A 27,577-nucleotide genomic window follows, 5' to 3' on the forward strand; every position below is an offset into this window, starting at 1 on the left:
TTCACAAATAAACGTATCCAGGTGTTAGAATGGCCAAGTCAAAGTCCAGACCTGAATCCAATAGAGAATCTGAATCTGAGCTTGAGCTGTTTGCCAAGGAAGAATGGGCAAGAATTTCAGTCTCTCGATGTACAAAACTGATAGAGACATACCCCAAGCGACTTGCAGGTGTAATCGCAGCAAAAGGTGGCACAACAAAGTATTAAGGTAAAGGGGCCGAATAATATTGCATGCCCCACTTTTCAGTTTTTGAATTTCCACAAAAATTTAAAATAACCAATACATTTTGTTCAATTTCACAGTTGTGTCCCACTTGTTGTTGATTGTTCACCAAAAATTTACATTTAGTATCTTTATGTTTGAAGCTTGATATGTGGAAAAAAGGTGAAAAGTTCCAGGGGGCCGAATATCTTTGCAAGGCACTGTAAAGGGAACCTGTCACCCCCTCCCCCCCAAGGCCTATTAAAGTAAAAGAGCCACCTTCAGCAGCACTAAGGCTGCATTACTGTGAAGGTGGCATCTTACATACGATGTCGTCCTCCTCCTTGCTTCTCCCTCGGCTGCTGTGCAGGCGTACTTTCCCTGCCCTATTGAGTGCAGAGTAAAAGTACTGCAGTGCTCAGGCGCCGGGAAAGGTTAGAGAGGTCCAGCCCCTGTGTACTGCAGTACTCTGCTTTGCCCTCAACAGGGCAGATAAAGTACGCCTGCGCAGGAGCCGAGGGAGAAGCAAGGAGGAGGACATCGTATGAAGATGGGAGGCGCCGGACGGGATGCTGGGGTGAGTATAAGCTAACTCTTTTTTTCTTATCTTTCAGGTTACATCAGGGGCTTAGCTACAGCATTACAGAATGCTGTAGCTAAGCCCCTGATGGCGGTGCCGGCAGCTGATAGGGCTAAAATGGGGTGACAGATCCCCTTTAATGTTTATATATGCACATACTACCAGGTGATCAGCAGGAATCTGAAGTGTACGGTAATTTAGTTACCGTGCATTGTGCATTTCTCCAATTTTCATATTAAGAGAGAGAAGATCACTTTGTATACACTTTTGTTGCCCAAATTGCTTTTTGGCTTAGCATAATCTGTTCATATTTGGACTAATGACTTCCAGCACGCATTACAATTTTTTGTCAGGTATTTTTATGCAAAGTCTACAAGTGACCGTGAAAAAGAGTAAAAAAAAAAAAAACCTATCGTAATAAGCGAATCCTCAATTTTGTTCTAACTTTGCTAGTGTTTTTTTTTATATTTTGTTTCATTTTCTGTGTTTTTTTTTTTTTTTTTTTTAAATGTAGGACGGAGTAAAATACATGAGTTCAAGAAATTTACTGACAAACATAAAAATGACCCAAAACATTTAAAGTTTGTTTTTTATTTTTTTCTAGGTCAACATTTTCTACAACTGTTTGTTAGGACAATTGTCTATGTAAGTACACTTTATTAAAGTTATAAACTTGCAACATGGCTTCCTATGAAGTCAATAAGCAATAAATAGTCCACACAGATCCCCATGTATAGACAAAAACCATAACGGACTAAAAGGCAGAAATTGGCTTCAGTAAGGGTGTTGTGAGCATTTAAAAGATATCGAATAATGAAGAATGCAAGCTTAAATTTTGGCAGGTTAGTTCCCCATTAGATGCACCAGAATAAAACAGTCAGACCTAAAGAATCTCAAATCACGTTTATTCTGTCGCAAAGTCCTTTAAATTTAAACAAAATTCATGTGTTTTGGGTGTAAACACTTTTATTTAGAAAGAAGGACAACAAAAAGTAAGATACAGGCACTGGCATGGAAATAAGCACACAGATTTGTTTAACCCCTCTGCCCCAAAGCTTGTTTAGACGTTCCTAAACATATTTTATTATTCTGACAAATGTCATTTTATGTGTTAACTGTGGAACGTGTCAATGGAACCCACTGATTCTGAGACTTTTTTGACACATTGTTCTTTATGCCATTGGTAAATTTAGGTCAAAATTTTTTGAGTTTGTGAAAATACTGGAATTTTGGTGAAAATTTTGATAATTTTAAACTCTCAATTTTTAGATCCTTAAACCAGATAGTCATGCTGTACAAAATTAGTGTAAGCATTTCCCATGTGTCCACTTTACACCATGATCATGCTTGATTTTTTTTTTTTCTAAGGCAGTTGGAAAGTTTAAGAGTTTACCAGCAATTTTTCATTTTTTCAATATTTACAAAAGTGGTTGCTTTATTTTTTTGTTAAATATATTTTTAGGCAACATCACATTTGAGGTTAATCTTGAGGGGCCTATACGAGAGAAGATACTCAAGTGACAATTTTAAAAACTGAACCCCTCCAAGTGTTCAAAATCACAAGTTTATTAACCCTTTACAGGAATTAAGGCAAAATGGAACAAATTAACATTTTATTTTTTCACACAAAAATGTTTATTTTGCATTTTCACAAGGGTAATAGAAGAAAATGAACCATACAATTTGTTGTACAATCTGTCCCGAGTACTCAGATATGCTGTATGAGGTGGAGAACTACTGTTTGGCCGGGGGTCACACTAACCGACGCAAAATACGGTCCGTAGTTTACATGCGTAATACGGATGAATGACCCCTAAATAGTGCTCCGTATGTCATCCGTAAGCAAGGTGTGTTCGCGTATTTTACGCATGTAAGCACCCGTATGTAATCCGTATGCTGAGATTTTCTCGCCGGCTTGCAAAATGGACATATAATGGAGCCCTATGACAGGTTTTATAACAGAAACGAAAGAATAGATATAGACACATAGAATACATGTGTATATATATATACATACACACGTCATTGAGACACACATTATTATATATATATATATATATATATATATATATATATATATATATATATATATATATATATATACACACACTCACTGGCCACTTTATTAGGTACACCTGTCCAACTGTGTGTTAAGACTTAATTTCTAATCTGCCAATCACATGGCGGCAACTCAGTGCATTTAGGCATGTAGACATGGTCAAGACAATCTCCTGCAGTTCAAACCGAGCATCAGTATGGGGAAGAAAGGTGATTTGAGTGCCTTTGAACGTGGCATGATTGTTGTTGCCAGAAGGGCTGGTCTGAGTATTTCAGAAACTGCTGATCTACTGGGATTTTCACGCACAACCATCTCTAGGGTTTACAGAGAATGGTCCGAAAAAGAAAAAAAATCCAGTGAGCGGCATTTCTGTGGCCGGAAATGCCTTGTTGATGCCAGAGGTCAGAGGAGAATGGGCAGACTGGTTCGAGCTGATAGAAAGGCAACAGTGACTCAAATTGCCACCCGTTACAACCAAGGTAGGCAGAAGAGCATCTCTGAACGCACAGTGCGTCGAACTTTGAGGCAGATGGGCTACAGCAGCAGAAGACCACACTGGGTACCACTCCTCTCAGCTAAGAACAGGAAACTGAGGCTACAATTTGCACAAGCTCATCGAAATTGGACAGTAGAAGATTGGAAAAACGTTGCCTGGTCTGAGGAGTCTCGATTTCTGCTGCGAAATTCGGATGGTAGGGTCAGAATTTGGCGTAAACAACATGAAAGCATGGATCCATCCTGCCTTGTATCAACGGTTCAGGCTGGTGGTGGTGGTGTCATGGTGTGGGGAATTTTTTCTTGGCACTCTTTGGGCCCCTTGGTACCAATTGAGCATCGTTGCAACGCCACAGCCTACCTGAGTATTGTTGCTGACCATGTCCATCCCTTTATGACCACAATGTACCCAACATCTGATGGCTACTTTCAGCAGGATAATGCGCCATGTCATAAAGCTCGAATCATCTCAGATTGGTTTCTTGAACATGACAATGAGTTCACTGTACTCAAATGGCCTCCTCAGTCACCAGATCTCAATCCAATAGAGCATCTTGGGATGTGGTGGAACGGGAGATTCGCATCAGGGATGTGCAGCCGACATATCTGCGCCAACTGTGTGATGCCATCATGTCAATATGGTCCAAAATCTCTGGGGAATGCTTCCAGCACCTTGTTGAATCTCTGCCACGAAGAATTGAGGCAGTTCTGAAGGCAAAAGGGGGTCCAACCCCTTACTAGCATGGTGTACCTAATAAAGTGGCCAGTGAGTGTGTGTATATATATATATATATATATATATATATATATATATATATATATATATATATATATATATATATATATATATATATATATATATATATTTGTTTTTGTTTTTTTTCACAGAGTTCTTCATAGCAGAATAGCCGCTAATTCAATTGCCGGCTTTTGTGAAATCATTCCCCGCGGTAATTTGTCAATGCGGGAGCCCACACATTTTTTAACAACGAATTAACCCCTTAAATTAACACCTACACCTCCCAAATTTTACACATCAACCCTCATCTAATTACTAATGAAAGACATACAAAACATGAAATGAAATGGTTTACTGTATGTAAACCATGTGTCATTTCATGTCGGGTTGGGGAATGATTTCACAAAAGCTGGCAATTGAATTAGCGGCTATTCTGCTATGAAGAACTCTGTGAAATAAAATTATATATATATATATATATATATATATATATATATATATATATATATATATATATATATATATATATACATACACATACACACACATATGTATTATATGTGTCTATATCTATTCTTTCGTTTGTGTTATAAAACCTGTCAGTTTGAGTTTACTGTATCGCGCAATGAATTGCCGGCTTTTCTAAAGGACACCGAGTGCGTATTTCTCGCAAGTCACACCTCTGGTCCGTGTGTAATGCGTATTTTTAGCGCACCCATAGACTTGCATTGGCGTACTACGGGCGTAGTACGCTGACAATCGCAGCATGCTGCGACTGGCACGGACCGTAGAATACAGATGAGAAATATACGGCTGATGGGAGCTGCCCCATAGAGAATCATTGGTCCGTGTGTAATGCGTGCTTCTAACGCCTCTCACTCGTCCGTATTCCTCGCCAGTGTGACCCCGGCCTTTGGGTACACATCAGGACTGGAAGAGAGTGGATGCCATGTCGAGTTTGCAGAGCCACTGATGTGTAAACAGGAGAAACCCCCACAAATTACCCATTTTGGAAACGGCAGCTTTTGTGGAATTCATCTATAGCTGTAGTAAGCATTTTTATCCCTCAGGCGAGTCACAGAATTGTTTAACATTGGACTGAGTCAATGGAAATTTACCATTTTTTCCACTAAAAGTTGTACTTTGGAAAAAACTTTTCAACTTTTAAAAGAGGATAAAGTGAGCAAATGGACCATAACAGTACACAGATGCCCCATATGTGGTCGAAAAATACTTTTTTGAGGCAGAGTACAAAGCTTAGAAAGGAAGAAGCACAATATTGTAGCGCACATTTTGCTGGATTGGTTTGAGAGTGCTACTTCACATTGGCAGAGCCCCTGAAGTCCAAGAGCAGAACCACCATAAGTGACCTCATTTTGCAAACTACACATCTTAATGAATTCAATGAATTCATCTAGGGGTGCAGTGATCATATTGACACCACGGGTGTGTCACAGAATTTTATACTATTTTTGCCATAAAAATTTTGTTTTAGCCCCAGATTTTACATTGTCAAGCGGGGAAATGGGCAAAAATAACACTAAAATCTGTCACAATTTCTGCTGAAGGTGGCAATACCCCATATGTGGCTGTAGAGTACTGCTTAGCCAAATGGTGAGACTCAGGAGGGACGGAGCGTTATTTGACTCTTGGAAAACAAAATTATTGTAGAATAGTTTGCGGTCTCCATATACAGAGCCCCTAAGTGCGAGAAGACCAGATTCTCCTTTGAAGTGACCCCATTTTGGAAATTACACCCTTCTGGGAATTTTTCTACAGGTGCAGTGACTATTTTGACTCCATGGGTGTTTGCCAGAAACGAGCAGTAGTGAATATTGCCAAGTGAAAATTGCAGATCTGCCATTGTAGTGACCATACATTAGGCCCAGCTCATGATTCTGTAGACATGGACCCCAAAAATTAGGGAGGTTCTCATCGCTACAGAAATGCCAAACATGGATGCCAACTGTGGCTTCTTAAATCTTGCATACGTGAGAAAATCCCCAAAAATTAAATATAATTAAATATGTTTTAAGAGCAAAACAAAAAATCATCAACGAAGAGCGCAATACATATACTACTAGGTATAGGGAATAAAGTAGGAGGGGTGAGGGTAAGGGGATCCTATCCCTAAAACAATGCACCCTATAATTCACCCTGCATAACTGGAGGTATTGGTGCACCCTTTAAAACCCTAGGAAGCCCTAAACCAGGATAGTCTACTGTAAAAACATTATCCTACAAGTAACATACAAATGAACACTAGCCACACATATGAATATAGATTGCCTAAGGATATAAAGTGCTGACAGTGTTTGTGCAAAAAAAGGGTTCTTCTCCAGATATAAAACACATGGTCCACATACATTAAATAGTGATCTCACAAATGTAGAAAACCCTGCATGGCTTCACATATTTACCATAACCTTAGGACAAAGACAATACTGGGATAACTATGAAAATAAAATAATGCCCCACATTGCTACCAGCTCACCATGACACCGACACGTTTCCCCATAAAGGAACTGATGGTCCATAATTTGAAGCTTGTCTAGGAACTGACGCATTGATATCATAGTCATGCTAACAGCAGTTTAGGCACACAGAGACTCAGAAGGGAGGGGACATTTGAATTTGGGAGAGCAGAATTAGGCCTGTTTCACACTTCCGTTTTTTCAAATCCGTCAAAATCCGTTGTTTTCCGTAAAAAAACGGATCCGCCATTTTTTGCAGGATCCGTTTTTTTTGTCCCATAGACTTCCATTACGGTTACCGCGGATCCGTCAAAAAAACGGATCCGTTTTTAAAAAAACGGATCCGTTTGCATCAGTTTCCGTCAAAAAAACGGAAACGGATCCGTTTGGCGGACACAAAAACGGAAGTGTGAAACAGGCCTTAGCTGGATTTTTTTATTTTTTTTGACGGGGTCACCGAGGAGAAGCAGTATCTTTGTGTTATCAGTAACGTGGAAGCTCGCTATATTTCCATTGACAGACTCAGCACTTTTTTTTGTGGAGTTGAATCTTTTATTGGGAAAATGTATTCATTACATTAGGGTTTCCATCTAAATCTCCAAATGATGCGATTCAGATGAAACCCCCTGAAGGATCCAATCAATGTAATGTGGCAGCAGAGTTACTGTGGACTCTGTCTGGCCTCTGTTCAGCAGTGTCCTTTTCAGAGGTACACACAACTGTGGTTAACCGCGCTGTTATGAACGCTAAAAAAGATGGACACCGCTGAATCAAAGGTAAGAAAACTATGTCCATTGTCTCCATCTACCTCATTAGAGGCAATCTTATGCCGGGGGTTCCATCTCATTCACGTATGAGACAAACCTTAATGTGATCTTTGGGATGTAGAACAAATCAACAACAGGTTAAGAATTGGTTTATTTTTTCACCGTCTCTTGTTATAAGTGATTAGACTGCTTTATTCTTCAGGTCGGTGCGATTACAGCGACAACAGATATACATTATTTATGCTTGGCTGCTGTCACACACTTTTTTTGCATTGCCATATTTTGAGCGCTAAATAAAAAAAAATGTTTTTACATCACTCAATTCTAAGAGGTAGTTTTATTTTATCACTGATGGAGCAGTATAGCGGCTTGTTTCTTGAAGGACAAGATAGCATTTTCATCTATACCCATTGAGCTTTTTGATCACCTTTTATTCCACTTTTTGCTCAGCGGATTGATAAAAGCATAGTTTACCTTGTTTATTTTAACTCTGATCTCTGAAGGGGTTAACCAGTGGCACAGTTTTATACATCAGGTCAATTTAGAAGAGGCGATACCAAATACGTACTTTGTTTATTTTTTGTTTTTACAGAAAATATATTTATTGGATTCATATTTTTTTTGTTCTTTAAATTTTTTTTTCCTTATTTATTTTATCCTAGGGTGGGCCATCAACTTTCCCTGCCCTGATCTGATACAGTTGTGGCCAAAAGTATTGACACCCCTGCAATTCTGTCAGATAATACCGTATTTTTCCGACCATAAGACGCACTTTTTCCCCCCAAAATTTTGGGGGAAAGTTGGGGGTGCGTCTTATGGTCGCAATACACGGTACTAACCTTCTGGCTGGTGGCAGCGGGCGGGGCTCTGCGGTGCGGTGGTGGCAGCGGGCGGCGCTCTGCGGTGGTGGCAGCGGGCTGTGCTCCAGTGCAGGGGCAGCGCGTCCGCCGGCATTTCTTCGCAGCCCGGAGGCCCCCCGCACTTCCCTTGCTGGCCGCCGCCATGTTGTGGTGGCCTCCAGGAGCATGGACGCTGGGAAGATGGCCGCCGGTCCGGGGACGGCGCATGCGCAGCTTCAGATCTCATCCCGAGATCTCGGGAGACGAGATCTCGTTGCCGAGATTTGAATCTCGTCCCCCGAGATCACGGGACGAGATCTGAAGCTGCGCATGCGCCGTCCCCGGACCGTCGGCCATCTTCCCGGCATCTATGCTCCCGGAGGCCACCGCAATATGGCGGCGGCCAGCAAGGGAAGTGCGGGGGGCATCTGGGCTGCGAAGAAATGCCGGCGGAGCCGCCGCCCCTGCACCGGAGCACAGCCCGCTGCCACCACCGCACAGCAGAGCGCCGCCCGCTGCCACCACCGCAGAGCCCACCTGCCCCAGCCCCAGCCCAGCTGCCCCAGCACAGCTGCCCCTACCCCAGCGCAGCTGCCCCAGCACAGAGCCGCCACCGCACGAGCCTGGACCACTGAATGACCCCTGTGACTACTTCTCCACCTGTGCCGGATCCCTTCCCAGGTAAGCTGAACTCGGACTGTAAGACGGACCCCCATTTGATACATTATTTTTTTTTCCCCCCTATTTTCCTACTGAAAATTGGGGTGCATCTTATAGTCCGAAAAACACGGTACTGTTTCTTCCTGAAAATGATTGCAAACACAAATTCTTTGGTATTATTTTCATTTAATTTGTCTTAAATGAAAAAAAAACACAAAAAGAACTGTCCTAAAGCCAAATTGGATATAATTCCACACCAAACATAGAAAAGAGGGTGGACAAAAGTATTGGCACTGTTCGAAAAATCATGTGATGCTTCTCTAATTTGTGTAATTAACAGCACCTGTAACTTACCTGTGGCACCTAACAGGTGTTGGCAATAACTAAATCACACTTGCAGCCAGTTGACATGGATTAAAGTTGACTCAACCTTTCTCCTGTGTCCTTGTGTGTACCACATTGAGCATAGAGAAAAAAAGAAGACTAAAGAACTGTCTGAGGACTTGAGAAACCAAATTGTGAGGAAGCATGAGCAATCTCAAGGCTACAAGTCCATCTCCAAAGACCTGAATGTTTCTGTGTCTACCGTGCGCAGTGTCATCAAGAACTTTAAAGCCCATGGCACTGTGGCTAACCTCCCTAGATGTGGACGGAAAAGAAAAACTGACAAGAGATTTCAACGCAAGATTGTGCGGATGTTGGATAAAGAACCTCGACTAACATCCAAACAAGTTCAAGCTGCCCTGCAGTCCGAGGGTACAACAGTGTCAACCCGTACTATCCGTTGGAGTTTGAATGAAAAGGGACTGTATGGTAGGAGACCCAGGAAGACCCCACTTCTTACCCCGAGACATAAAAAAGCCAGGCTGGAGTCTGCCAAAACTTACCTGAAAAAGCCTAAAACGTTTTGGAAGATTCTTCTCTGGTCAGAGGAGACAAAAGTAGAGCTTTTTGGGCAAAGGCATCAACATAGAGTTTACAGGAGAAAAAAAAAGGCATTCAAAGAAAAGAACACGGTCCCTACAGTCAAACATGGCGGAGGTTCCCTGATGTTTTGGGGTTGCTTTGCTGCCTCTGGCACTGGACTGCTTGACCGTGTGCATGGCATTATGAAGTCAGAAGACTACCAACAAATTTTGCAGCATAATGTAGGGCCCAGTGTGAGAAAGCTGGGTCTCCCTCAGAGGTCATGGGTCTTCCAGCAGGACAATGACCCAAAACACACTTCAAAAAGCACTAGAAAATGGTTTGAGAGAAAGCACTGGAGACTTCTAAGGTGGCCAGCAATGAGTCCAGACCTGAATCCCATAGAACACCTGTGGAGAGATCTAAAAATGACAGTTTGGAGAAGGCACCCTTCAAATATCAGGGACCTGGAGCAGTTTGCCAAAGAAGAATGGTCTAAAATTCCAGCAGAGCATTGTAAGAAACTCATTGATGGTTACCGGAAGCGGTTGGTCACAGTTATTTTGGCTAAAGGTTGTGCAACCAAGTATTAGGCTGAGGGTGCCAATACTTTTGTCTGGCCCATTTTTGGAGTTTTGTGTGAAATGATCAATGTTTTGCTTTTTGCTTCATTCTCTTATGTTTTTTCATGTAAGACAAATTAAATGAAGATAATACCAAAGAATTTGTGTTTGCAATGATTTTCAGGAAGAAACTGAGTACCGTATTATCTGACAGAATTGCAGGGGTGTCAATACTTTTGGCCACAACTGTATATCAATGCCTTTGATTTGCAGGGCATTAGCAGGGAGTAGGCATGTCAGTGCTCCTGCTGTGAGCAAGAGCATACATGCCACCATAACTAGGTGACCCAGCGGCCATCTTTCAGCCCAGGATCATCAAGGAGGCCATCGGCACAACAGAAGAGATGAAGACTACCTATTGGAAACCCCCCAAAAGTGTTGTGGGATGTTATTCTCATATTTTAGGTCAGTAAAAAGGCATATTGATCATTAAATGGCTAAGACCCTGATTATAGCATTACCTTATTACTCATACAGTCACTCTTACATGTGGGGTAACAAAAAAAAAACACCAGAAGCAAAAGGAAATTAAAAACTTCATGTCCGTTTAACATTACACCCTAAAAGTAGTTACATCTAATTATGTGCATCTCAAATTGCATACTTTCACAGTTTTCTCTCCTTCACAAGTCTCGTTTTTTGTATTCTGCTGCAGGTTTTCATTGATATTCTATATAATAAAATGTGCGCTATTCACATGCAAGTTCCTTTTTTGCCAACTGATAGGTCATGTGATTGCATGTTGATGTCCCGAACGGCATGTTTTTGGCCCCAATACATCAAGTGGTTTTCTGGTCTAAAAGTGCTTGATGTCAAACTTTTGCAAAACGTCACGTAGCAGAAAACTTTTGCAGGTTTTACCATTTTTGTGACAATCGCAGCAAGTTCCGCCTAATTTTAGAAAATCAGATGGAGCTCAAGCACGATGGGACTAGGCAGTTTGCGCTATAAAAGTGGAGTAAATTCCAATGAAAATATATTGCAGTCCTCGACTCTTGTACCATTTCTGGTGATGGAGGGTCAGCAGATGAAACATACACCAAATTCATTAAAAGAAACTTCACATTTCAGCAAATCAGCAAGAAGTGTCAAAATATTAAAAATATTTTCCCATCTTTCCACAAAAAAAATCCTTCTACAAACAATCTGCTCTCTACCACCACCTGCTTTAAAACAAAGCATGCTGCAGACTGTCCTGGCCAGCCAAGTATCCATTGAAGAGCAAATTTTTTTTTTTTTTTACCCAGAGACATGCTGAAAAATTCTTGAAACAAACAAAAAGTAGTACATTTTTCAAAACCCACTTAAAAATTGTAAGGTTTGTTTTGGGTTTGCCAAAAGACATGTGGCAAACGCTCCAAATGTATGGAAGAAGGTGCTGTGGTCAAATGAGACCAAAACAGAACTTTTTGACCACAAAGTTTACTAACCACTTGCTGGCGCCAAACCAACACAGCTCATAATCCTATGGACACCATCCCCACAGAGAAAAACGATAGTGGCATATTCTTGAGTAAAATCGGTTTCAGTTCAGATATGAGACTGGGACGGAGATTCAACTTCCAACAAGATAGTGATCCAAAGCATACGGCTAAAGCAACAATGGAATGGTTTAAGAGGAATCGGAGTGGCCTAGTCAAAGTCCAGACCTTAATTCAATTGAGAATCTGTGGAGAGACTTGAATATTGCTATTCACCAGAAGAATCCATCGAATTTGAAGGAGCTAGATCAGTTTTGTCTTGAGAAATGGGCAAAAATCCCAGTGGCAAGATGTGGAAAGCTCAGAGATTTATCCAAGCAACTGGCAGCTGAAATTGCTGCAAAAGGAGGCTCCACAAAGTACTGACTTTAGAGGGTTGAATAGTTATGCACACTGAAGTTTTCAGGTATTTTGTTTCATTTGTTGTTTGCTTCACAATAAAAAGAAATCAAAATGATCACAGTTGTAGGCATGGCGTATTCTTGACATGAACTGATGCCACCCCCGCAAACAAAGTTCCAGGTTGTGAGGTAGCGAAACACGCTACCTCATCCAAGGTGGTGAATACTTTTGCAAGCTAATGGATTTTTTTTAGACAACTTATATTAATCTGCTACTGTACACTTTATTTTTAATCCTCTAAAAGGGACTTTAAAAATAAAAAAATGGTATTGCAGTATATAGTGAAATTGCAGTAGACCTACGAGACTCCATCAGCAGGCCCCAGGCTGCCATGACAACACATCGATTCACTACAATAGCATTGGGTGCCATTTAAATGCCAGCCAAAGCCAGATAGGAGCAAGCTCCGACCGCTGCTTTTGCAGGAGGATCCTGGCTGTGCAACAGAGATGGCATCGGCAGGGCATGGGGCAGATCATTTTTAAGCTCACTCCAAACACTCACCGCGACCATATGATGTAAAATTTCCACTGTGTTCAGTTAAATAACTGGTTTGCCATGAAACCCCGTTTCATTAAATCTGTTCTTGTTAGTACAATTTGAAATATTGACTAAACAGATTGGAAAATGTAACAGCTATGTTGCAAAAATGCTAGAGCAAAGCGAGAACCTCAAAAATATATCACTGCATTCAGTAAGGATTCTAAAGATTGCCTTACCTAATACACTCCCTTTATAACGGTGACCTTTTTCACCTTTTACAGCAGCATCAGCATCTTCTATACGCTCAAACTGGACAAATCCATAACGACGGAACATGGTGAGAGCTGGAAAAATAGTAATTGTTACAGCAAATAGAGAAGAAAAAAATTAGCCCCACTGAAAAGCCCTGAATGCAAGTGGTCAAGAATTGGGGTTTTTTTTTTTTACTAGATTAACTCAACGAAAAACTACCTATTTTGGGTCTATAAAAGTGTTTTAAAAGCAAGGACAACATCTGCAAGGAGTTTGTATGTTCTCCTCCTGTTTGCGTGGGTTTCCTCCCACACTTCAAAGACATACTCATAGGGAATTTAGATTGCAAGATCAGTCAGAGACAGCAATGAAAATGTATGTATAGCGCGGTGGAATAATATAGCGCTATATAAGCAAGGCACAATAAATAAAGGAAAGTTTTAGAATTTAAAAAAAAAAAAAAAAAAAGCAAGAGGAAAACTAACAAAACTTTAGCGTCATCTGCCGTGCCTGCATTGTGGCTTCAACAGTCTTTCATCTGTCCTGCAGTGGTGATTTGTTATACTTGGGCACATGACTGCTTCAGCCAATGAATAACTTCACTAATGACATCTGCCAGTACAGCAGAGGTCAGCGTTCGGCAGCAACCATCAGGTGTGCATTTATGGTTCCATCTGCAGAACCAGTTAAAGACTTGCAGAGACCATTGACTTGACTGTTCTCAAACTGCTGTGTGAGCAGAAGATTTTATTTCTTTAAACGACGTTCCCTGCTTTCAGGACATGGGCAACTAATAATTTGCCTTTTTTCCATTGTCAAGACTCTTAAGAGCCAAAATGTTGCTACATTTCCATTGACATACTATAGGGCTTGTCTTTGCTGGATAGGTTGTGACTTTTTTTTCCTTTTAATAATCAATTTTGAATACTTTTTTTTATGAATATTTATGAAATACAATTTTACTTGACTTGAGGCAGTGAAAAATTGCTCTTTTTGCTTTGGTATACATAGCATTTAGCCAGTCAATAGTGCAGGCAACCAACCTATGGCAGATTCAGAAGGTAACCTGTGGTACACCAAACACAATGGTGGTAAATGGTCAAACACAGATGGTGGCAAACGTCAAACAGATGGGAGTCAAAGCTAAAAGTAGCTTTCAAGAATATTTACTCAATTAGATTTTTTTTTTAAGGTTGAGGTAAAAAGGAAAATGAAAAAAACTCCCCCACAATCCAAAAGATACATTTTATTCAAACTAATTTACAATTACAACTTCCTGCCATTAAATTAAAAGTAATACTAACCACTGATTTTTCCATATTTGGAAAACAGCTCTTCCATGTCTCGATAGGTCATTGCTTCTGTAGGTAAATTGCCAACAAAAATTCTTCTGTCCAAATCTTTTGGATCATCGCTGTCAGTTCCATTCCTGGAAGTACTAGAAGAAGTCTTGTTTCTCCGGCGAGGCATATTTGACAAATCCCAATGGAACTTCGCAGGAAAAAAAAAAAAAAAAAAAGACGTCCAGGCATAGATTTTAAAAATATGTTATGCGCCAGCATCACCACAAAATAGCCGTTAATTTGATTTTTTTTGTTTGTTTTCCAACAGAAATCACTAATTTTAAACTGACCATGTAATAAAAATTACTTGAGATAGAATCTTAATTGTCTGAAATAATTGAGAAAACAAAAAAGCTGCTAAAGATGAAAAGCATTGAAACAAAACTGGTTTAGTAAAATGCAATTTATTATACAAGTTTAAGTCAACATCATACAGTGAAAAAAGTAGTAAAATAAACCTACAGGAATCCACAGAAGACAAACTGAAAGCCACCAATTATTTCTACGCATGTTTTTTACCTGACTCCTTGCAACAATACTAATAAAAAACAAACAAAAAAAAAAAAAACGGTTTATAGGTTTGATTAAGGAACACTTATAAAAAAGCAATTAACCAAACAATTGAATCCCACACGCCAAAGTTTCAATTTTTAAGAGGGGTTCAAAATTGCCAAAAGGTTCTTCGGTCAAAACCAAGTAAAGAATTGGAGCATAGATTTGGAAACAGGAAAACCAATAGAAATTCTCCAAAATATGCGGGAATGACCCTCTTCTTCTAGAATTTGTACAGGAAGAAAAATTCTCCTAAACGCTAGCGAGAACAGAGCCTAAGCTCCTTTTTAGGAACCAATGTCACCCATGCATTAATTCTAAATCGGTTTGACGCCATAAAGAAGTTGCTTAAGCAAATCTCTAAATCCTGGCTTTTGTTGGCAAAATAATCAGGGGCTCCTATGTTGAGAAAGGTCTTGTGTCATGGAGGGCCTCACCTTTCACAAGGACATAAAACACCTTACTCGTCTTGCAGCACCGTGCCAAGCTTCGCCATATGAGGACTGTCCTCATCTGAGGTGTAACAAGTTGTCATGAACTTTGGAGGTTACTAGATAAAGCTACATTATAAACCAGAAAAAAAGAAGAAGGGCATTCATTGCTTGCCTTCAGTCACTTCTTAAAAATATTAGAACCTTGAACGATTTTTTTTTTTTTTTTAAATATGTATGGCAAAAAGTGTCACCCTTTCTCGACATAGGCTGGGCCAGAGAATGCACTAGGCCTTAGTAACTTTGTGTTGAGTGTAAGTGCATCGCTCCATAGCCTCCAGTAATGTTTTGGCAATGACGACAAAACATCTTTTCACAAAAAGATTATATGAAGTTAAAAGGGCTATAAAAAAAAATATAAAACATGGTAAAGCAAAGGGTTCCTCAAATAAAAGTGACACAAATTCAGGTTTGTTTTTTTTTGTAACCTTAATATTCACTTGCTCCAACTTCTACAGTACTTTTGGTTTATGGGCATGATGTCCGAGACCTAGTTCCAAAATGCAATTGTGACTGCTCTCTAAGGAGAAGCCATCCACTACATGTTGTGTTTAGTAGCGCACAACTAATATACATCCTAGGTTGTACACTTTCAGCACACTTCAAAGCCAATGTGCAAATTGGCTATTCAGAAAGAAAGAGGACTTGACCTCTATAGTGTCACCTGTTTGAAGCACCATTCCTACAAGTCACAATGAACCCTTTAACGAATTTTGCAATGTGACCAAGGATAAAAATCCAAATCTCAATAGGTATATCTCTATAGGTAATGGGCATTGTACTGAAGCCTGATAAAACCTTTTATGTGCCTAGTGTTTCATAAGTGGCCAATTCAGCCAGCAAAATCTGAAAGCTCATGTATGATTTGTATTTTGGACCCGTTCAGGTTTCACATGTAACCTGGTCGATCAGATTTTAGATGTATTATATACGTGATCTACAATGAAAGAATTCCGACATCGATTTTTTGCGGTCACCCTAGTGCACATACCCTAAGACACCAGTAAACCTGCTGAGGTTTTCCTAGGAAAAGCTGTGTGAGGAAAAGCTAGCAGTTTTAATCCTGAAGCAGCTTTGCTGACATTTTTGCCTGTCTCTCTTTTCTATAGATTAAACTACAGGGGATTCTCACAAAATTAGAATATCAAAAATTTTATTTATTTCGGTTCTTCAATACTAAAAGTAAAACTCATTATAAAGCGTCATTACAAACAGTGATCCATTTCAAGTGTTTATTTCTGTTAATAGATGGTTTTGGCTTACAGCCAATGAAAACCCAAAAGTCATTATCTCAGTAAATTAGAATAATTAGCAAAAAACATCCGCAAAGGCTTCCAAAGCATTTAAAAACAACCCTTAGTCTGTTTCGGTAGGCTCCACAATTATGGGGAAGGCTGCTGACTTGACAGATGTCCAGAAGGCAGTCATTGACACACTCCACAAGGAGTTTTATTTAGGCAGCCCCCAAATCTAAGGGCCCCGTCACACATAGCATTCTCGCTAGCAAGATCGCTGCTGAGTCACAAGTTTTGTGACACGCCGGCGAGATCGCTGTGTGTGACTGCGATCAGTGACCAGCCCCCCTCCCGGTATCGCTGATCGCTCTTGGAAAGCCCTGGACATTTCTTTGATCGCTGGTCTCCCGCTTGCCAGCACGCATCGCTGCGTGTAACAGGCGGGAGACCAGCAATCAGCTGGTAACTAAGGTACGTGCGTCACTTAGAAACCCGATGTGTACCTTAGTTACCAGCGCGCTGATGCAGAGAGCTGGTAACTAAGGTACACATCAGGTTTCCAAGTGACGCACGTCCCTTAGAAACCCGATGTGTACCTCAGTTACCAGCTCCTCGCATCAGTGCACTGGTATCTAAAGTACACAGTGACGCCGCGCGCTCGGCTTTGCTGGTGCTGATCGCTGGTGAAGCTGTCTGTTTGACAGCTCACCAGCGATCATGTAGCGACTCACCAGTGATCCTGACACGTTAATATAGTTGTCGGGATCGCTGGTGAGTCGCTATGTGTGACGGGGTCCTAAGAAGCATCATTGTCAGGAGCTCCCTGTCCTCCCCAACAACTGCAGGAAGCTTTCCTTGCAACCAGAAAAAATGTAAAAGCCTGTCCATTTATAATGATCATGGACAAGATAAAGATCCCAGGTACTTTCAGCTGCATCACATCTAATGTGTACTTATTTGTACTAAATGTCCAACTGGGGTTCTGTATGTGGGGGAGACAGGGCAAAGGCTTAACACAAGGATGAATTCTCACCACCAAACAATAAGTGAAAAAAGAATGGATCTACCTGTGGCCAAACACTTGAATGCCTGATTCACAGCACCATGGACATGAAATTACTTGTATTGAAAGGTAACTTCACATCTCAGAGAGGCTGAAGAGTTTGGGAGTATAAACTTATGACAACCTTTGACACACTCAATGCAGGAATGAATGTGTCGCATGGATTTATGTCTTTTTACATCAATTAAGGAATTAGCTCCGCAGATCTTTTGGGGGCATCACAACACAGAACCGGACCTCAATCAGAGGACAATAAAACTTTCACACTCCTTATCTATGAACTGTTCCAATATTTATGGCCACAACTGTTTATCACTCTCCCATAATAATAGTTGTGCTTCACGTCACTTGTCTTATTTATTGCATTATTTCTTTCTGTGCTGTGTTGAGTATAAATATGTGATTCTTCAGAATTTTTATTAGTCAATGCCTGATGAAGAGACCCGAGTAGTCTCGAAAGCTTGCAATTTGTTACCATCTTTTCCATTAGCCATTAAAAGGTATCAACCACTGAGGACTCTCAATTCTAAATATTTTTCTAGCGGTGCAGTTTTGACACATGTCACAGAATGTTATATCATTGGGTAGCGAAGTAAATTTTTTTTTTACATTTTTAACCACAAAAGTTTTGTTGTTCCCAAATTTAAAATTTTCACATGGGGAAAAGAGCAAAACTAGCAACAAAATTTTTGACACAATTTCTGCTGAACATGGCAATACCCTATATGTGACTGAACAGTACTGCTTAGCCACTGCCACACGGCGAGACTGAATATCCTTTTTCTGTGAGCAGGTTTTAAATTTCAGCTTAGGGACTCCCAAGTATGAGAACCCTGGACGTGGGTTGCAAGCTTGTGTCTTTTGGTCAAAATATCGAACAATAGCTCAGTTAATGTATTTTATACATTATGTTTCATCCTTCTATAGCACAATTTTATGCAGTATGCTTGCATTTGTGTTAGTTGAGTGTACTGTGGTGCCTATCCTTGTGGGGTCCACTTACACAGTGCTGGGCTGCCTATCTGATCCATTAGTATTGGCATCACCAATTGGCTGTAAGCCACACACTGCATCAAGCTGTTGACTTGTTGAATGAGCTGCAGACAAGAACCGGCACTTGAAGCAGCAGAGACTTAGCACTGGACCAAAGGAGCGAGAAAACTGTTTTGCTTTTTTTTGTAAGACAAATTGCAGCGGAAGACATAAGTTTTCCCCAAACCAAAAAATCCCTTTAAGGTCACGAGCACACTGAGTATTTGGTCAGTATTTTACACCTTAGTATTTGTAAGGCCAAACCAGATGTGGAATAATCAGAGGAGAAGTATAATAGAAACAAGTCTCCACTTCTGCATTTTTTACCCTCTCCCAGTTGTGGCTTAGGCCTGTTTCACATTTCCGTTTGTTTCCATCAGTCAAAATCCGCCGTTTTGCAAAAAAAAACGGATCCGCCATTTTTTTTTTCCCCATTGACTTTAATTTTGACGGATCCGCCAAAATTTTGGCGTCCGATGACTTGAGTGGACGGACAATGAAACGATTTTTGTCTGCAAGGATCCGCTTGTTTACACTGAGCATGTCCGGAAGAATTTCCTTGCCAGAAATTTAACCCTAAATCACGTTCTGGTGGCAGAAAAAATTCTCTCTGTCTCTCCTTTTTCAAGCTGCGGTTGTGAAGAGGCCTTACAGATACTGAGGTAAAAAAAACCATGGATTCAACGCTCAACGTCTGCACATGGCACAAGAATGATGTTATATCACCGCTGTACATAACTCGCAATGGCTCTTTGTAAAGCTTCTACTTTGACCCAGAGCTGAATGATCAGTTCCTTCTAATGTAAGTGCCCTCATACACATTAGACTGAGCCAAACACAAGCCAACACTAATGTTTATGGTGGCCTCCCGACTACAAAGACAGATTACGTTGAGCAGTTTGGATTTTAACAACAAATCCTTTCAAACTTCAGGAGACAATCTACTATAACGCAGCAGCTTTCTCCATTGATGTTTATGTTGGGGGGAAGGAATTGGGGGATATGGAGATAGACAACAGTCAAATGAGTGCTCGGCCAACAGCTATTATGTAGCCAGCTTGAATCCATAGCAAACAACTAATTTCTGCTTTTAAAGGCAGCAGTCCAGAAGGTATAATGTGCAATCGAGGATTGAAGTGTTAAGACTTCAGACTCAGTTAACGTGTCCAGCAGTTATTTCGGTTTTTGGATAATAAAAATTTAATCAAAATATTCTAGCACAACACACATTCATTTGTATGGGAACTGAAGTTTCATTAAATTTTTCAGTTATCGTCGTTCCAGTTAAGTTTTTGGCAGGATCAAAAAAATGCACATGCCCTATATGCATGCCATAATGCTAAAATGTAGGCATCTCATTAAGAGAAACTGATTTGAAGCAAAACAGAAACCCAAGTGTCTGGTCCATTTTTTCTCTCAATAAAACTGAACTGTTCAAAAACAATCATTGCCCTCAGTTTTTGTTTTGTTTGGGATGGTTCTACATTTTAATTTTTTTTTTTTAATAAATACTGGATCCAACAAAAGAATGAAGTGAACGTTATCACAAACTTATTTTTGTCATTGGAGGGGGGACAAAAAAACCCCCAAACAAACAGGACAACCCCTTTCTTTATAGGGAACCTGTCATTACAAATTAGTATGTTAAAAATAAAGGTATGGTCATAGTGGCTCTTTTGTACAGATTTAATAGATACCTGTAGGGAAGAAATCCGCACAGATTTAGACCTCTGCTCAATGACGAGCTGAGATCTAAATCCGCACATGCACCACCACCATTTTGCTGAAGGCATCTGGATGGCAGGCAATCTGAGCATGCGCTGCCCCCTAGGCACCATATGGTTGAAGACCACTGGGAGATGAATGTTAACAAGCTCCACCAGCAACAAGGGCAACGCTAGCGCAAACTTAAAAAAAAAAAAACAAAGAAAAAACAAAGAGGCGGCTTGTGCAAATGCTGAGGGGCCACAGCAGAGCGAAAAACCCTATGCACAGTCCTGCTCAGATGGACAAAGAGGATATTACACCAAAACTTTTAATGTGAATTAAATAAGAACCAGGATGCGGATAAATTCACTACACATCTTTTAAAATCAGTATACGCGCTATTATGCCCATACTTTTATTTTAAAACATAATAAAATCGCGATGACAGGTTACCTTTAAAATCATGGCTGCCTATCCATAGACCCGCGCATGTTGTCAAGAGATGGTTCAGCCAGACAAGGACGATGGTATGGGACGTGTCAATCAACTTGCATGAACTGTAGCAGCAACCAAGTTTCTGCTTTCAAAGGGTTGCTAAAATGCAAAACAACTCACTTTATCTTTTAGAGGACTGATAACTAACAGTGCCACGGCACTCACTGAAAAGTTTTTGATACACCGTCTGAGAACAGACGAACAATATTCGTAAAGCACATATTTCGTAACAGGCCGAGAACATGTCCAGAAAACCCTATACAGTGCTCTCCCTGTATGTGGAAAAGGACATCGGAGTGGTGGAGTACTCCCACATACATTGAAACACCAAGAAAATTGGGGTAACCGCAAACCATGAATTAGAAATTCTAAAATTAAACATAAAATCCTGTAGGACTTCAAGATCCAGACGCATAAGCATTTGTTGGCTAACCAACCAGACATTGTGATAGACAAGGATCGGACAACAGCAAAGATAATAGATGTGGCAGTGCCAAGTGACAGCAACATCAGAAAGAAGGAATATGAGAACCTGGAGAAATACCAGGGCCTCAAAGGAGAAGTTGTGATGGTGATCCCAGTTCGGCAGCTTCCCTGAGAGCAAGGACTACCAAAGAGTCGGCATCTGGAGCAGGAGCTCCTGCGAGGTAACCCCGGACATGGGGATAACTGTTGGTGCCTGGGATAGTCTATGGACATTCATGAACTGTACTGCGTGCGGTCGCCCACGGTAACTGGACAAAGAGGTCCAGCGTGTTTAGTGACAGCGTATTAAAGCCATGTACCAAGGATTGTGATGGCCTATGTGTAAACATGTGACGTGTAACATGTTCCTCAGCGGTTTATGAAGGCATAATAAACTGCACTAGACTGTTTAAGCGGAAAGTGTTCCTGTGTGCATCAATATCGCAGCCAAGTGAATGTCCCTCATCACTAACAATTAGCGCTACCTTACAGTATGTGCACACAATCAGTGAACACTGCGGGTTTGACGCTGTGTATTTGTGCAGCATCCAGATGTTTAAAGGGAATCTGTTACCTATTTTTTCGTATATAAGGTACGGCCACCGCCATAAGGGGCTTATCTACAGCATTCTATAATGCTGTAGATAAGCCCCCGATGTAACCTGAAAGAGAAGAAAAACGAGTTAGATTATACTCACCCAGGGGTGGTCCAGGTCCGGAGGGTGTCGCGGTCCGGCGCCTCCCATCTTCTCGCAAAGCAAAGAAGAGGACGTCATCGCTAGAAGATGGGAGGTGCAGGACCGCGACACCCTCTGGACCCGGACCTCCCCTGGGTGAGTATAATATAAATAGTTTTTCTTCTCTTTCAGGTTATATCGGGGGCTTATCTACAGCATTACAGAATGCTGTAGATAAGCCCCTGATGGTGGTGGCCACATCTTATATACGAAAAAATAGGTGACAGATTCCCTTTAAAGCATAGGGGATGGGATTTCAAGAAATTTCATGCCCATTATGCGTCCATAGTCGCCAGTGGCTCACCTGCGTCTAAAGCGCTGCCAATTCCTGATAGTCTGGATATACCCTTAATGTATGTGGGAGTACTCCACCAATCAGATTTCCTTTTCCATATATAGGGAGAACACTAAGGTTTTCTGGACAAGTTCTCAGCCTGGTTACGAAATTTATGCTTTACAAATATTGTTTTGTATACGATCTGTGTTTCTTACAGCTTGCAATTCAAAGCACATGGACTTCTGCGCCCGGGATCAATCTTGGCTCTTACATCTCAATAAGGTTAAGAAGGATTCTGATTGCATTTTAGACTCAGATACCAAGGAACAGATTGTTAAACTGAAGGACTTGATCTTGAAACTGAGATTGACTCCATTCAACCTAGTATTAAAGATGATCTTACCCCTGATGCACTTGATAAACTAAGTGATGATTTTGTTCAAAGTTTACCCGCACACACACGGTGCGATGACAGCAACAGAGGAAGTGACCTATTAAGTGTGGGGCACGAGAAGAATGCGCCACAATAATTGGCATCATCTAGCCAGTACACATATAAACATCAAAGAAAGGACAGTGGTCATCACCCCTTTGAGAAAGCAGGGTCCACAAGGAGGGTCTCTGTGGTCTGGACACAGTATGGGTAAGCATCAAATAGCCAACATAATGAATTTATTAAGAATGGTTTACTAGATTTCAACCTGGGGGCAGGTACTGACTGGATGGTCTCTGTTTAACAATCTTTGTGACAAGTATACTGGCTTTCGTAAATGCTTCCCTAAGTCCTATTGGACTCTAATCCTCTTTGCCTGTTTTTAATGTCACCTTCGTATGTATACTTTGATATATTGAGGCACAGCTTAACCGCCAATATGACTTTTTACTGACCTGAGACTAGCATCCCCAAACAGGTTACAATACAGCAGCTGTCGGCTGTACACTACAGCTGACAACTTGCTGTATCAGCCATGATCAGTGCTTGCACTGTCCAAATCTGTTTAGCCTCTTAGGTTGTTGCTGTGAATAGTGACTACATCATATAAATGGTTAACAAAGTGTGGGGGGGGGCCCTCCTCTTTATCCCCTTCGGCAACCTGAGATCTTGATCATGTGGTCCTAATGTTTGCCATGGCAATTCACGGCCAAATAACGACCTTAAGAGTCTGCTGACTATAGTAACCTGTTCAGAAGTTAAATACATTTAGGTGGTAAAGGTACTGTCACACTTAGCGATATACCAGCGTTCCCGACCAGCGATATGACGCGGTCAGGATCGCTGGTACATCGCTAAGTGGTCGCTAGTGAGCTGCCACACAGGCAGATCTCACCAGCGATGAAACGGGGTCAGGGGTCGCTATTTACCTGTCACACTAGGCGATCCTGACGTCCTCCCGCCCGCCTCCATGCTTGTCTCTCCACAGCAGGAAGCTGACGACGAGAAACGGCCCATGCCATTCTCGCGCGATCAGCGATAAGCAGCGGGTCGGAGGTAAGCATCAGACATAGCGATATCACTAGCAATATCGCTATAACGTCACAAAAACCAGTAACGTTATAGCGATATTGCTAGCGATATCGCTTAGTGTGACAGGCCCTTAAGAATACACGTTTTCTTTCCTGTCATGTCACTTTGCATTAATTCCTGAAAATCACTTGAAGGGTTAACTACCTAACAGCAGTTTTCAATGTGTCAGGGGGTGCAGTTTTTAAAATGGTATCACTTTTGGGGGCTTGCCAATATATAAGACCCCCAAAGTCATTTCAAACCTGGATAGTTCCCTAAAAAAAAAAAAATTTCGTAAATCTGTGAAAAAATTAAAATGCTGCTACATTATTAAACCTCCTAAAATGCTAACAAAAAAAAACAAAAAACATTTTACAAATGGTGCTGATGTAAAGCAGACATGAGGGAGATCTTATTTAATAATGTTTTGACTATCTGGACTAATGGGATAATCGGATAATCAAAGTTTGAAAATGTTTTTTTTTTTTTTTTTTTTTTACATTTTTTGTCAAATTTCTGATACTTTTGTAAATAAACACAAAAACTTGTCGACTTAAATTTACCATTATCAAATAGGATATTGTGCAACGAAAAAAAACAATCTCAAAATTACTGGGATTTGTTGAAGCGTTCCAGAGTTACTACCACAAAGTGACAATGGTCATTTCAAAAGTTTGGCTCTGTCACTAAGGGGCTAAGGTTCAGAAAGGAAGAGGCGCCATGTCACAGTGCAGATTTAGCTGCACTGGTTTGAGGGGGGTCATGTTACATTGGCAGAGCCCCTGAGGTGCCAGAATGGCAGAACCCCACCTCCCCATAAGTGACTCCATTTTACAAACTAAACCTTTCAATGAATTCATCTAGGGGTGCAGTGATTATATTGACACCACAGATGTGTCACAGAATTGTGTACCACTGTGCAGTGAAGAAAAAATAATTTACATTTTTACATTTTCACACTGGGAAATGGGTAAAATGGCACCAAAGTTTGTCCCACAATTTCTGCTGAACGTAGAAATACCCCATATGTGGATGTACAGTACTGTTTAAGCCTGTTTCACACATCCGTTTTTTAGCATCCGCTTTTTGCATGAAAAAACAGATCCGTTTTACCGCAAACGGATCCGTTTGACGGATCCGCGGTAATCGATAATGGAAGTTTATGGGACCAAAAACCGGATCCTACAAAAAAATGGCGGATCCGTTTAACGGAAAACGACGGATTTGGATGGATTTTATAAAACGGAAGTGTGATCCAAGCCTAAGTCATATGGCGAGACTCGGGAGGGATGGAGTGCTATTTGCCTCCTGGAGCGTAGATTTTCCTAGATAGTTTGCAGACTCCATATAAAGAGCTTCTAAGTGCTAGAAAAGCTGAATTCCTCCCCTCCAGTGACCCCATTTTGGAAATTATTCCCCTTTGGAGAATTATCTACAGGAGTATTAACAATGTGACTCTAAGGGTGTTCTTCAGACACAAGTAGTAGTGGATTTTGCCAAGTGAAAACTGCAAACTGCCGTTGTATTGACCCGAACGTTATGCCCAGCCCATGTTTCTGGAGACACTCACCTGTAAATTATTCAGGCTCTCATCACTACAGAAATGCCAAACACTTGGGAGCCAAATGTGCTCTAGACACACTAGGGCCCGGAAGGCATTTGCTTTGCGAGTGGAGATCTATTCTATTATTTCTAATTTAACACTGTTTTTCGGTGATTCCTTTGTATCCCCGTTCACACTGCACCCACACACACAAATGATACACCATTTGAAAGGTAAACTTGCCCCCTTCAGCAAGAAAATAGCCAAACAAACCACACATCCATGATTTGATCACAAAATACACTTTAAACATTAATTTTCATAAACCTGCAGTAAGGAAAAATGACCTGCAGGTGGCACCACAGTACCCCAAAGCACACTACCAACTCATTTGTAAACACGCACTGCTTTTTCGCTCATTACTTCGCCCCCACACACACACATATGATACACCATTTGAAAGGTAAACTTGCCCCTTCAGCAAGAAAATAGCCAAACCACACATTCACAATTTTATCACCAAATACAGTTTAAACATTCATTTTCATAAACCTGCAGCAAGACACAATGACCTGTGGCACCTCAACCGGAAGACATTTATTGTCCTCTACTTATCAAAGCAATTTATTGTATTACCAATCTACATATATAAATACCTGTCTGTGTTCATCAGCTCATGAAATACATTTTCATTTGACCAGCTTGATATTGCTGAAATTGCCTGCACCCCCGACGACCAATGTGCAAAAATTTCACACGGGACGGGTTGTGGAATTGCTTGCAGAAATTTCTGCATCTCAGCAGAAAACGCGGTGGAAATTCCGCACTTTTTTGCGCGGATTTTATGCATTTTTTAGGCAGATTGGTATGTGGATTTGTTTGCTAAATAAAGATATCTTTTTTAAAAAAAAAAAAAAAAAAAAAAAAAAAAAAGGATGTAATTTTCAAGTCCAACCTCCATTGTTGATGTGCTCTCTTCTAGATTCTCTGCCCACACACACTTCCTCCTTCTGACATCAGTTCCTTTGACAAATATGCTGCATTTTTGGCATCAAATCCACAAACCTTTTTACACCTGCGTTTTTGCTGCAGATTTGAGTGACTCAATGGAAGTCAATGGGTGAAAAACGTTGCATATCCGCAAAAAGAAATTAACAGGCTGTGGAAACACCAAGGTTACTTACCGGTAGCCGGTTTTCCCTTTCCCCATGACAACACACCTGAGAGAGGGGACCCGCCCAGTCAGGACAGGAACCCTACTGAAAATAAAAGAGCGGTACCTCTCCCTCACTTCACTTAGGCTGTGTGCACACGCTGCGGATTTTGCTGCGGTTTGCTGGTGTACAGTACCATGATTCCCTATGGGAACCAAAAACCGCAGTGCAGACGGTGCAGAATTTTCCGCGCGGATTATCTGCGGTTTTCAATCCGCAGAAAGAATTGACATGTCAATTCTTTCTGCGGATTCTCCTGCGGTTTGCCATCTCCTCCATTGAGGAGATGAAAAACCGCAGGGCAAAACCGCAGAACAATCCGCAGGTCTTTTGACCTGCGGTTTCACCTGCGGATTTTACAAAATCCGCACGGATGAATCCGCACCTAATCCGCAGCGTGTGCACACAGCCTTAGGGTATGTGCACACTTCGCGGATTCTGCTGCGTTTCCGCAGCGGTTTTGGCTCTGCAGAAACACAGCAGATTCTGCTGCGTTGTACAGTACCTTTATTTCCTATGGAAATTTAAAAAAGCTGTGCACATGCTGTGTTTTTTTCCGCGCGGTTTTGCTGCGGTTTTCAAAACGCAGCATGTCAATTGTTTGGTGCAGAAACGCTGCAGTTTTACACCTCATCCATTATGAGGTGTAAAACCGCAGGGCAAAACCGCAGATAAACCGCAGGACTTTGTCCTGCGGATTTACCTGCGGTTTTCTCTACAAAATCCGCAGAGACAAAAAACTAAGTGTGCACATACCCTTAGTTTACAGAGCATGAGATGCTCCCCTGTTTAGTTCACACAGCAAAACTATCACCACATTATATCAACAAAATGAAATGGAGCAATGAAAATAACTCTCGTCTGATCCTCTCTATTCTCTCTCACAACCCCTGTAATCATTCCTATCGGGGGAAGCACGTAGGCCATGGAGTATGTCGAAGGTATTAGCAGGATGTCT

The 27,577-nt window shown here is 41.1% G+C and overlaps 1 protein-coding gene across 7 annotated transcripts in view; it reads right to left on the minus strand.

The window, feature by feature from the left end:
- NCOA5 (nuclear receptor coactivator 5) overlaps positions 1-27,577 on the minus strand; it is a 59,019-nt gene that overhangs the window by 18,327 nt on the left and 13,115 nt on the right. For 2 of the 7 annotated variants that reach the window (XM_073559360.1, XM_073559359.1), the window contains exons 2-3: positions 14,266-14,452; positions 12,946-13,053 (exon numbers count right to left, since the gene is read on the minus strand). The exons of 3 other annotated variants lie outside the window; for them this stretch is intronic. In XM_073559360.1, coding sequence (XP_073415461.1) covers positions 12,946-13,053; positions 14,266-14,431 — 274 coding nt within the window. In that variant the 5' untranslated portion in view covers positions 14,432-14,452. The remainder of the gene's footprint in view (positions 1-12,945; positions 13,054-14,265; positions 14,453-27,577) is intronic. 2 more of the 7 variants (XM_073559363.1, XM_073559362.1) reach the window with 1 other exon arrangement.

Source organism: Dendrobates tinctorius, unplaced genomic scaffold (assembly GCF_039654945.1).
Source record: "Dendrobates tinctorius isolate UK_male_01 unplaced genomic scaffold, ASM3965494v1 ptg000270l, whole genome shotgun sequence".
Lineage (NCBI taxonomy): Eukaryota > Metazoa > Chordata > Amphibia > Anura > Dendrobatidae > Dendrobates > Dendrobates tinctorius.